Below are 13,490 nucleotides of genomic sequence, written 5' to 3'. Positions count from 1 at the left end.
GAACCTTTCCTCAAAAAAAAACAAGACAAACACAATACATCGCGCTAAATTCAGCCTAATAGAATCATTTCAACATAACAGAAAAAGTGCCCTCGTCTCGCAGGAACAGAAGATCTGTGCCTCTCCATCGGACCATTAACGAGTCTGATAAAACCTATTAAACCATTGCGGAACATCTAAGGAGGATAATAAGGTGCGCTCTGCAGATATTCACAGCACTTGAAGTAAAAATACAACAGTCGACAGCACTGATTCTTGTACTATTAGTCAAAGACAAGCTTGTTACATTGGCGGTCGCATGGCAAATCAATGGGAGTGAGCTGAGCATGAGGGAAATATATATCCAGTATTGCCTTAGAAGAGCAGCGAAGATGAGGAACAACATGACACCACCCTCACCAGTAGCTGGACCATCCATATTTCTGTCTCATTGCTCAATTAGTATGCATGTAGCAGTCTCAGTCTAACTTTTAATGCCAAGAAGGCAAAAGCTTCCAGCGCTGAATATGAGATCCAGTTCCTCCCAGCTGAACTAATTATGGAAAGCATTTTAAATGTGCCATTTCCATAAACTAGTTCTCTCCTCCCTCTTCTGGGAGATGGAATGAAAAACAGTCGGTGTAAGTTTTCCTCTGCCGTCATGGAAACGTGGAAAGTTTAGGCCGTCCTATGAAGTGCACATGAAATATTGATGATCACCCGCTGCACGCCTCATGTAGCGAAGTGCATAATGCGTGCGTTATTAATTTAGCCCAATGGTGCGTTTCTCCATGCGAATTATGGCCAATTGGCATCAATAAATAACCAAACGTTTCAACGGATATTCAAGTACTTTTAAATCTCATTAAATAAAACACGAATGCAACAGATGTTTGTAATTAATTTAATGACTGCAGTATTGACAGACACAAAACTATCAAATGCTGTGATGCAATGCTGAAAGATGTGTTATAATGAAGAACGCTTATTGTGTTTTACCAAATGCTAAAATAGCACAGAATGGCATCTAATGAGGCTGCATTTTAAGGCATCATGGACATGTTTCGGTGATCCAACAGATTGGTAGCAACATCATGCTGCCTTCTAGGATGCATCACTGTAAAGGTCTTTCCACAACGAGCGTGAAAAAGCTAAACTAATATCAGACGCAATGACGCTCTGGAATAAAACAGAATCCTATGGATGCTTCCACATAGACCTCGAACATTCGCACACCGAAAATGTTAATTTTTTTTATTTATTTTTTTACCAAACAAATCTTTTCAGTTTCGCGAAGCAAAAACACAGGCCGTCCAATAAGATTTAAGCATTACGTCACGTGGCCAGAGCAACTGGTGTTACCCAAAAGGTCGACGCGGTGGCATTAAAAGCTCAGAAGACTGTACTGACCACGAGTGTAAAAAAAAAAAAAAAAACAGAAGTAGAGGACTTTTTTTCCCACGAGAGAGTGGATGCTGAGTTAAGGACAGACTTATTTTCATGTTCTTTATACAGAATAACATTTCTATTAATTCTCATCTGAATAATGTGATCTGTAGAGTTTGAGTGTTAGAGCGCGTTCACTCTAGACCTGTCAATCATGTAATCATATCTCTTTCTCTTATCTATTCTAGGGCTAGGGCATGGGCCGAAACCTGTCAGGCTCTGGTCCTGTCGGGCCTAACTTTTATGGCCCGACTACAGCTCTAATTGCATCATTAGCATAGCTGCATGCTAGTCAATTCTATTTGAATGAATTATGAGTTGTGTTGTCTTTGTGGCTTCCTATGAAGGGCTCTCCGAATCTGTTATTTACAAGCTCCTCTTTTGCTTAACATGCTTCCTTAGAAAGTAGCTACCTATGGAGGCAGCATAGTAGCTTTTTGGAACAGTTGAACTGTATGGTTTATAGTGCCATTGTATCTTTGTACCACTCAAATGTCACATGATTATATATATATATATATATAAAAAAAATGTCCAACCAGAGCTCCACAAATCTCATGTCTCAGGGCTGACTCTGACCTTTTGGGAAATATATGACACATTTCCTCTTGAGGCTCCTTTGTGTTAGCACTGACAAGTTTTGAAGTCAAACTCCAATGTGAAAATCAATAAAATAACCTCTGGGACAAAGCTTTCTTTTTGTTCAAACACTACTACTGAAAACCCATAATTGAAATTCACTGAGCCATTTGTTAAGATACGTGCTAATTAGCTCAGAGACAAGAGCAGACAAAACAAACCTAAATTATCTAAAAAGGTAAAGTCAAAAGTTATTTTTATGACATAAAAAATAAGCAATGTGATGTTTATCAAGGTGTTTCGGATCGCGGGCACCTCAAATCAACCTAAGACCGTACTGTATCTTGCTTGACTGACAGATAAGATCTCTGCACATCGAGCTGTGTTTCAGTTCAGCATTTCGATCGTTTGTTTGTCTGTGATTCTCACTGTTTTGAATCCGTGCCGGAGGCTCTTAGCAGGCAGAGGTTTGTGTGTTATCTAATTCCTTGCTGTTATGGTTCACTTTGCTGATGCTGTTGCTACATCACTGTTGCAACAGAAATTATGCGCAGATAAATCATTCCTGATCGAATCCGTGGAATTTTCCCAGAGCTGCCTTTGACTAGCAAAGAAAGCATAACGCAGACTTTATTGTCAGGGTCGCACAAATGATGAGTGATGTAACCGCGATGGAAGTTAGAGAAGTGCAAGAAGTTTTGTGCATAAAACAGTCCGAACTTTTAATAAAAGTTGACTGGAACAAATTACAGCCCTTTTGTTGTGTTACAAAGTCACTCAAAGTTACTCAAAGCCTTCACGCACTCAGCTGGAGCTCGCACACACACACACACACACACACTGATGGTATTGATCGTGTTTAGTGGTTCAAATCTCAGGGCATTAGAGCTAGACCACTAAGACAAATAAAAGTGAAAATAAAGGGAAGAGTCATTCAGTGCCGCAGAGATGTCCTTAATATAATCGCATTCGGGTCAAACTCGTCAAACTGCAACTGCACTATTATAGCTCATTAAGGCATTCTCTCTCTCTCTCACACACACACACACACAAACATAGCAGTGGATCTATAAGTCTGAGTAGTGCAGACTAGTTCTGTATCCCAGTACAAGGAAGACAGATGTTAAAAAAACATCTACGTGGGGCGCTAAAGAGTGCTCTGAGTCCGTATAAAAGCAGTCTTTTCGCTGTGATACTCCAGCTCTTCGCTGTCTGACTCAGAGTTCATTCCTCCCGCCGTATCCTCGTCCCCCCACACAGTGGGAATCCCCCGGTATGACACTTTCCCCCGGCCGAGTCCGAACCCAAAGCCTACTCGTATCCCTCCTCCGCCCGTGTCCATCACCGGCAGTTTCTTCCTCCGGCAGAACGGGGCACTGGCTGCTCCGGAGTGCAGCTGAAGCAGCATAAAAACAGCTGCGAATGTAGCCAGGATGAAGGCACAGCTGAGCACCGCCACCAGCGCCGGCAGTCTCGAGGAAAAGCCAGGTTCGTTCAAGGATTTATCCGAGATCGGATCCACCTCGTGCTGGAGCACAGGAATGCTGGCCGATTGTCGCTGGTTCTGGTGCAAACAAGAAGTGACTACTAAGTGACTGTGGGAGGGACAGGAAAGACATTCGTTCTCCTCGGACCCGAAACACGTCAGGCAGGATGGGTGGCAGGGCAGGCACGCCTGTACGGTAGAGTGCTCCACCCAGTTGTCCAACGACAAGTTGAGATACTGCAGCCCCGAGCTGAAGCCGGGAGGGCAGGACTTCACGCAGCCTTGCAAGAACAGCAAGAAACCAGTGCTGCATTCTGGAAAACAGAGATCGAAAGAACGCTTAATTGCAGTTGTTGCGAATCCTTAACGAACATGAAATGGCACTTGATTTTACTTTCATAATGTGACAACTTTGAGAGAAAACAGATGGAGCTAGGATATTATTGGTTAATATTAGTTTGCCCTGCTCATGCAGCATTGGGTTTTGTCAGCAGAAGAGAAATTTCGTTTCAAATGTTATTGAGATTAAAGTGAATATGGAAATAAACATTTTTGCCAACACTTTACATTTATTAGAGTAATTAATGAAATTGGCAATAAATGTTTTGTGTATTTATCATTTCGGCTATGCCAACTACCACAGCTATATTCATGCCATGTAAGATATATATGAATAGATTAATGTATGTGTATTATATATATTTATACACACACACACACACACACACACATTCACGTCATGTTCAGCAGTGGCAGCTCTTAAAGTAATAGCAGCAAATGAACCTAATAATACAGATGTTGTGATTTCTGTTAATCAAAGAACAAAAGAAAAAAAAAAGAGGAAATCAATAACTTTTGTAGCTTTAAAGATTTGTGTTTGATACATTTATTCAATTTCTGTATATTTCCTACTTGCTGAAGGGCACAGGTAAATATGACTGTTATGATGGGTTTATGTGAAGATCGTTTTAAATTCACTTGAATTAGAGGGTGAATTTTTAAAATGAAATTAGAATGAAATCAAGAAAATACAAATTCATTCTTTGCTGCTAGCTTCCGTTTTCGGAGTGGTAAAATAGCGGTTTCCCTGGTAACGCTGTACACAAAGCAGCACTGCACTCACAAATGCTGATTTATCAGGCATTACAGGCACGATTAAAAGAAAATGAGAACAATCGGTCCAATCAACGCAGATTAGCATCACACAAAGGAGAGGTCTGGAAAAATGACTAATTGAGCGAATCGTTTGGGAGTTGTTGAGCAAGTAAGGTAAAAACAAATGCATATTATAAGACAATGAATGTGTTTTTTGACTTTGCATGCATGTCAACCTGTTGTTGGGGACTCTTACTGTAATGCTGAATGGCTAAAGTCAATGGTTAAATATTAGGAAAAAATTTACAATATCTTAGAGATATTAGTAGTATTGGTATCAGTGATACTCGCCTTTAGTCATCATTAAAGAATGCCATAAACAAATATTCAAAATATACTGTCTTTATGTTGTTTCTACATTAATTTGAAGATAGAATGTTAAATTAAAAATATGTTTACATTTTTTTATTTTGTCGGATTAATCTAATTCAGAAAATAAGTAGGATTATATATATATATATATATATATATATATATATATATATATATATATATATATATATATATATATAAATAGATATATAAATAGACATTCACACACATATATGTGGTAACGTATGAAAAATGTAGTGTAAAATTATTGTTCACTGTTAGTTAAATATTGTGTTGACCCTATTGTAAAATGTTAGCACATTTGATATCTAAAAAATAACATGCAAACAGCGGGCATTAGCATAACCTGTCTGCTGAACTGCTGTCATGGTGGTATTTAAGGGTAGTTAAACTGTCAGCATCTTTATAACTAGGTACCCTGTCAAAAACAAAGGTGCACACATTTGAAGGAATTTATTCTGTAGTAGAGGAAGAACACACATTAAGCTACAGTCTGCACACTTTTAATACATGAGCTAAGCATTCACGTTTGCATTTGCATAATTGCCAGGAAAATGTTTCTGTAATAAGACCAGCTACATTTATTATAGATAATAAGGTCATTTCATGTTGTGTTCTCATTTTTGGTTCAAATGGGACAAATGATTCACCTAGTGAAATTCAGTACCACCTAGAGTAACAGTGCAAGAACACCTTATGAAAAATGAGTGAAATAACTTATTAGCAAAGTTTGTCCTCGACTGCAGGAACAATATGGAGTCATGATAGAGAAATCCATCAGCAACTTTGAACAATAAACCTTTTTTATTTGATGAACAAATTAAGGATTGTTTACTGCCCTCTGAAGGTTAGGAAGGTACGACCTCACATCAAGAAGAGGGCTGAGGATTTGAGAACTTCTCCACTTCTTTAATAATGCACAGTTTATCTAATTTAAACCTCTCTGGCATCAGTTTCAAGCGTTTTTGCAATATGTATACTCATAAACATATATTAATATTCATAAGCACAACGCAGTCATACTGAGACATATGAAGATTTCTATATGACAGAGAGGGTCTGCCAAGGGAATTACTGAGTGTGTAAATATTTCCTTCTAGTCATGAATGTCACCACCTAGAAAAGCTCGTCTGTTAAGGGTTGTGTGTGTGTGTGTGTGTGTCTTACCGATGCAGATCTGCTGGGTGTCAAAGGTTTTGCAGCTGTTGTTTGAAGGCCGGGTGTAATCAGATATGGACGGATCTGTGGCACTGGAGCCGGTGCCGTATAAGATGAGGGTGAACATAGAAAGAACGCCTGTGGAAATGATACTGCACTTTAAAGATGCTTTGATCATCAGCCAAAACACAAATGGCATTCACAGCATAAAAAAAGTAATTTTCTTAATCAGTATTTTTCATCTTGTTTTGCAGTAACAGTATCTAAACATCCCTAAAACAAGATAAATACACTTGAGAAGCAGTTTACGTAAGATGTTTAGACTTGTTTTCAGAGAATGTATCTTAAATTAAGTTGACTTTTTCTAATCCTGCTGGCAAATTGTTTATTTTCTTGTTTCAAGCATAAATCAAACAAAACTGAAAGAAATTTATTCTTAATTCTCATAAGAAAAATGATCCTGACTCAGAATTTATTCTCTGAAATGTCTTTTGTCTTCTTCCCAGCCATTTTCCTTTTCTTTTTCTTTTTTAAAGTAACTTTATCTTGTTTTTAAGGATGCTTAGATGTTTGTACTGAAAACCTAGACAAAGCACTGATTAAGAAAAAGCTGAATGTAGTACCATAATCATTAAGTCCAGCCACATTCTCAATCTCCAGCGTCCATTCTCCCCGAGGGTCTTCGTCCCAGGAGTGAGTTGTCATGAATGCCCAGTCGTTGAACCCTTCGGCTGAGTTATCCTGAGGTCTGAACACAAGAGAAAGAGATTTTTATTCATGTGTTTGTCTATCGGAGAAGCAGAAACAACTTATCAATCAAGATATCAATTGAACACGAAATAAACTGAGTTTGTATTTACAATCCAAATAATTACGTTTCATAAAGATAATGGGGTGGATTTTTTGTGTATGGCCAGACAAGTGCGCAAATGTGTTTTCTTGTTCATCAGATGCATTTTCTGTACATGCTGGCATGCATCATTTACACACTTCAAGGCAAGGCAAGGCAAGTTTATTTATATAGCACATTAATTCAAAGTGCTTTACATAAAAGAAAGTAAAATAATCATGAAGAAAAATTATAAAAATAAAACAAGCAATTTTAAAACTTTGAAAATGATTTAAAAATTGACTTATTTAAAATGAATTTAAAATAGTTAGAAATTGAAAATTATTTTACATAAAAAAAAAAAAAAAAAACAGTGAAAATACAGTGCAATCAGTTTGGATATCGCCGTTATTCTATTCTCATAGTTGGGTTGGGAGCTGGGTCTATACTAAGCAAGCTATGATGACTTTCACCTTGATATTTTATATTTTATATTTAAATTTGACTAGTGTTTTAGCACATCTGAGCAGCATAGTGACTAAAGGAGGACTCCCCTTGTTTTGTGTAAACCCTTGGTATTTCTAACTGACTCGATCCTAGTGATCTGAGTGCTCTGTTAGGTTTATATTCAGTGAAAATATCTGCAATGTATTTCGGTCCTAGGTCATTGAATGAATTATAGACGAGTAATAATACTTTAAAATCAATCCTAAATGTAACTAGAAGACAGTGTAGGACCTGAGGACTGGTGTGATATGCTCAGATTTTCTGGTTCTAGTCAGAATCCTGGCAGAAGCGTTCACTCAGCATTGAACTTTTTTTTTTTTTTTTTTTTTATAAATGTATACTTTTACTCAGTAATGATGCATTTAACTGATTAAAAAAGTGACAATTAAGACAATTCGAAAGTTACAAAAGATTTCTGTAAAATAAAGTTTTTTTTTACTTTCTAGTCAACAAAGAATCCTGAAAAAAAATGCATCACAGTTTCCACAAAAATATTCAGCAGTTATTCAACGTTTTCAATGTTGATAATAAGAAATAATGTTTCTTGAGCAGCAAATCATCATATTAGAATGATTTCTGAATGATCACGTGACACTGAAGACTGGAGTAATGATGCTGAAAATTCAGCTTTGCTAAAGGATGAAATTATATTTAAAAATTTATGTTACAATAGAAAACAATATTCCAGATTTACTGTATTTTTGGTCAAATAAATGCAGCATTAGTGAGCATAAGAGACTTTGTTCAAAAGCATAAAAAATCTTACCAACCTCAAACTTTTGAACTGTAGTGTATGCAAATGCATTTTTGCTAATGATGTGTTTGAGTGTGTTTACCGTGGAGCCAGCAGCGTGGAGCGAGTTCCCACTGGGCTGATGAGGTGAACAGCCAGGTTTCCTCTGTGGTTATAGGTGAGGGTGAGTCTGGCCTGCACATGCTCCAAAGAGCTCACAAAATCCGGCTGCCCAGAGCAGGCATCTAGACTTCTGCTGAAGATCAGCTGGTTTCTTATGTCCCTACAACACAGAAGAATCTGAAATTACACTCCACTCTGACAAGCAACTATACAGTATGATGAAGCGTAATTTTGCTTTCAATTTCATGTGTCTAGTTTGCCTGTCCTTAAACGGTGACCTCTGGGTCCCCAAGTAGCAGGCATTAGCTGGCATTACCTATCTGGTGTATTGATGTACTGCCTGTGCTGCATGAGGTGTTTGACCGTCCTTACCTGGGCTCGGTCAGCATATTAATGACACATTTGTGCTGCGGCCCCACGCTGCTCCAGTTCTGGGCCAAAGCGACCATGGCACTAGCATCCAACAGACCGTAGCCGTAAGAATGGCTCACTGCCACATAGAGAGAGACAGAGAGAGAGAGAGACACAGATGGAAAAAGTAACAAGGTCAGACATGAATAAATAAACGTAGCTCTCTGACTGGTAACGAGAACCATCCTTTACCTAATCGCCCCACGCCATTGGTCCTCCAGTCGTTGGTTATCAGGTGGGCGGGACGTGAGGTTCGTACAACGAGATGCTGCATGTCCCTCCAGGTCAGGTTCATGCTGGATGTGGTACGAAAAAAATGCACGAGTATTACATTGCAGCAGGGCCACAGATTTATTTTCATATTCACACAGATAATTTGCACATAATTATCCTCTTGGATGTGACAGGATGTCTTTTTGAAAGACACATAATTAAAGCTTTTCTTTCACTCGAGTCAGAGAAAATTGCAAATGGAAATATTCCATCCTGGGGGCCATGCATCATTTTGTAATTACACAGCTGACAAAGCTTTTTTTGTTTTTTTCAAATGAAGACCCAAAATTGTATTCCCCCGAAAACACGGCAATATCAGATTCAATTTATAACTGTATTTCCTTGGTTCACGACTTGAGCTTATTAGTTCTGTCGTTTTTTGCTCTACATGGCGGAAACAAGCGGCTTTGAGACTCGTGGCCCCCACGGCCAAAGTTGAAAAGCTGTGTTATTTCTCAACAGGTATTTTCACGTCAGGAATTGGACATAAAGCATTGCCAAAAATACCTGCATGACAAGCCATTTCCACCCAAAAGCAATGGAGTTCGCATGAAGATACGCCGTAGAACAGAATGAAAAACATCCTGCTCTGGCGTCCGTATATATTTTTCAGGGTGATTTATGAAAAAGGGGATCCAATTCATAAGCTTTCAATATCTATGACCTCACAATAAATGACTTAGCGGGTATATTCATAACGCCGCATGCACGATTTATGAACCTAAAGCCAAGGCACAAGATTCTCTGTGATTTACATTCAGTGATTAATAGATATAAGACTACTGAAATTCTCATGTTGTACATGGAAAGACTTGCACAGATATCGAACAGATATCCTTTTATATTGATGAGGTGCCAGAGCTGCAAAACATGCCAGAGCCTTTAAACAGGCTGGACTCAAACCAGGAATCTGTTCATGGACAGGGAGTGGAATAATGTCCTCACCACTTAAAGATTTCATAACATAACAACAACATGGCTACACTAATGCAAAACCGCATTAAGATCACGCCTATTATAATCAATAAATTATAAGAGAAGCACTGAGACATGCATTCAGCCGTTCAGCTGTCGTGTCTAAAAACGCATAAAAAATGCCAGCCTCATTCTCCATGAAGACGAAGAAGATTACTTTAAGGATAAATGGATTTCCAGCACTTGCTTCAACTCTACTACTAGATATATTTAGAGAGATGAGAAATAGCTATGGTTCCTCAATCTTGGCTGAGCTTTCGATCTCTTTTTGAATGTCTACATTTAAAATAAAGCGCTTGAGTTTGCAAAAGACGTGATGTGAAGCGCCTCTGCTGGATGTATGTAGTAATTACTTTTTTTTTTTTTTCCCTAAAACTGTATTTCCTCCAGATTTTTCTGTAACCAGCAGATGGCAGAATTCTGCCCCAGATCAGTGGTTCCCAACCCTTTTCAACTCGCGGCCCAGAGGAACCAAACACATATGTTCGTGTGGCCCACTGCAAAAAAATTAACTGACCCCGCTATTGTTGGGTTAATAACTTAGTACTCCGAAGCTAGATTGTTAACTGACTTTATTGAATGAACTAGAGCTGTGCGATATGGACACAAAAAAAAACTATCGTGATTTATTTGATCAATTTTGCGATTTCGATTTTTAAACACGATTTTGACACACAGATATGCTTTACAGTCATAAATGCATTCAGTATGAATTTGAAACATATTTCCAAAAGAAAACCAATTAGAGCCTTATCAAAAAGTTGTAACGTCTCTAGAACAGACATAATAACAAGTCAAAATAATCACTATAGTAAAGGTGTAACAAAATTTGTTACTTTACTTATGGCAAAAAAAAAAAAAAAAATTCCATGTCCAGGGACTTTTTTTCTTTTTTGCCATGCATTGTTCATAGATCTCATTAACTGTAGTGGTGACTCAGGTGTTGAAATAGATTTGTTATACAATATAAAGGTTCACATGTATGCCGACTCCGTTTGCAGTGCGTATGTTTGTTATGTGTGCTTGCTCAGATACACGCTGCTCTCGCCCGGAGAGAGTGTGCGCACTTAAAACGTGTCTCCTCTCACTTAAACTGCGTCCTGTGCACTCACAACTCTCTCTATGCTCATGTGCTAGATACTATTTTCGCACGTTTTTATTTCTAGCCTTAAACCTCGTGCAGTGTGAACGCTATGATCTGTTAACATAGGCCTGGAAAAGGTCATGGCCACGGGAAATTCGTGCTATGAAGCGATTCAGAAATTGCGCACGCTCAAATCGTGATTTTATGATGATTTCTATTAATCGCACAGCTCTAGAATGAACTGGCAATGAACAGAAAATAACTCGGTCTGGCATGTTTGAATTTATTGTTCTGTAGCATATGCAGCAAAAATATCTAAGATAAATTGTTGGTTTATTCTTAAACCAATCAGCGAGCTCGAGTAGTGGAAGCATAGTTACAGTTCAATATTTATTTTTAGTTATTTAATTATAAATATGAAATGATGTTATTATGTTATGACTTGGACATTTTTAAATATTAACAATATTATTATTTCTTTTAATAGTAATTGGCGGCCAACCTGCAATACCACCGCGACCCACAGGTTGAAAACCACTGCCCTAGATCAATATCCAAAAACAAATTAAATATTTAATTTAATCATTAAAGTGTTTGTTTGTTTTTTTCATAAAAAAGTAATATTTCAAATGCTCGCTAATGGTGTAGTTGAGTGATTTTGTGGTAAATGGATAACAAATACTTCATATCCCCCTAAACACAGCATTATCAGTATCAAAATGAATTTCATTAAATAAAAATATTGTTAAAAGTCACACAGTAGACCATTTTTGTGCCGTCAGTAATAGGAGGATTTCCACCCGGCTACCACCACAAGTATACTTCAAACTGTGGGAAGTACTGTGATATACATTAATAAATAATATTATATATAATTATAATAAAATATAGTTCATACAAGTCAAATATATAATAAATAGACATGTATTTTATATAATATATGATATTTTATGATACAAATTCATTATTATTTGTTTTAAATCATGAGTTCTGAGAGTATCGGCTACTGCACAAGCACACATTTCAGTGGAAAGTGATCTTTGGTGATCAGCGGTCTTTCTTCTGAACTCGTTCAAAAGTCACCTACAGCGTGACATCACAAAGACTTCCAACCGATGAAAAGAGCACAGTTGTGACAGAAAGAGAACAGAGATGGAAAAATGCCCCCAAAAACGTCCCCATCTCTTTCATTGTTGGGCCAAGCACGATCAAAGCCGGCACCAGTGGGGCTTACAAACCTGAACAGCAGGGGCCGAACTCACACACGCACAGACACTGTGTGTGAACCAGGAGCCCCGTGACTCCGCCACACACAAAACATTCAAAGAAACCTTATGCTTGAGTGAGACGTGATTTCCATGCCTTATTACAACCTCCCATGGTACAGGATAAAATACTCTGCAGGAGATTTTAATCGAGCGTGATGACTTGATGTTGTATAAGGGCCTTGGGGTCAATCGGCCCCCGAGCAATGAGTGTTGACTGGCAGTCATCACCCATCTCTCTCCATCCCTCCTTCATTTTTTTAGATGAGCAATGTCAAGGTGATGTCAGAGTGTGTCGGAGGGCTGAAGATGATGCACGAGGGGTAGCGAAGTCTAACCGATGAAGGGGAATGATGGACAGGAGTGTGTAGAGCGTGTGTGCGTATGTCTGTCCGTAGAGACAGGTGTCATTGTTGTCATTACTCACTTGGCCTCCAGAGCGAGAGCGATGATTCCCGCGGCCAGGGGAGCCGAGGCGGACGTGCCCGTGTGTGAGTCTGTGCACTTCTTCCTCAGGTCCGTCGTCACCTGCACAGATGAAAACAAATATATGGAAAGATCAGGTGTGTTAGTGGTCAGCCATCGGAAGGACATTGCTTGCAACTATATATAAGATGTGAGGGCGTCCGTCAGCCAGAGGTGCATGTCAAAGTCCGAGAGGGAAGGAAAAACCAAATTCACTGCCGCTTCTGTGATGAGATGTGTGACAGCTTGGGAGACTTAATAAGCTGGCACCCCACACATGAGGAATTGGGGTTTCAATCACACCATAAGAGACACGGCGACATGCCTGTGTGATTGACAACGGTCAGGATGAGAGTACGACCAGCCCGAGGCTACAGAACCATCAGAGCATACATAGGTGAGCAGCTGCCAGACACCCACACACACTCTTTCTCTTGTCTTTTATTTGTCTCTGTCCCTTCAGTCTGATATAAACACATACAGACAAATACATACTCAAAATCCCACCCCACCGCTATCGGCAAGTTGGCGTCCATTTTTAAATTGAATCGGTTTATTGCCTTTGTCATCTTAATGGAACTGGAGGTCTCAGAAGAGGGAGATGGGGAGCTATCGCACTCGTACATACTGGGACAGACTTGACATCAAGCAAAGTAACACCCTAAAGCCACCTGAAACACCTCAGATGA

General features: G+C 38.8%; 1 protein-coding gene across 1 annotated transcript in view; it reads right to left on the bottom strand.

The window, feature by feature from the left end:
• Positions 1-2,699: 2,699 nt before the first annotated feature.
• Positions 2,700-13,490, bottom strand: part of furinb (furin (paired basic amino acid cleaving enzyme) b) — a 92,202-nt gene continuing 81,411 nt past the window's right edge. Inside the window, exons 10-16 of the mRNA XM_026263381.1 lie at positions 12,764-12,864; positions 8,932-9,035; positions 8,701-8,818; positions 8,309-8,488; positions 6,760-6,884; positions 6,146-6,274; positions 2,700-3,804 (exon numbers count right to left, since the gene is read on the bottom strand). Coding sequence (XP_026119166.1) covers positions 3,152-3,804; positions 6,146-6,274; positions 6,760-6,884; positions 8,309-8,488; positions 8,701-8,818; positions 8,932-9,035; positions 12,764-12,864 — 1,410 coding nt within the window. The 3' untranslated portion in view covers positions 2,700-3,151. The remainder of the gene's footprint in view (positions 3,805-6,145; positions 6,275-6,759; positions 6,885-8,308; positions 8,489-8,700; positions 8,819-8,931; positions 9,036-12,763; positions 12,865-13,490) is intronic.

The sequence above is a fragment of the Carassius auratus genome, unplaced genomic scaffold, assembly GCF_003368295.1.
Source record: "Carassius auratus strain Wakin unplaced genomic scaffold, ASM336829v1 scaf_tig00216542, whole genome shotgun sequence".
Classification (NCBI taxonomy): domain Eukaryota; kingdom Metazoa; phylum Chordata; class Actinopteri; order Cypriniformes; family Cyprinidae; genus Carassius; species Carassius auratus.
The sequence above is the reverse complement of the archived record's forward strand: the minus strand, read 5'-3'. Positions and strand labels throughout refer to the sequence as shown.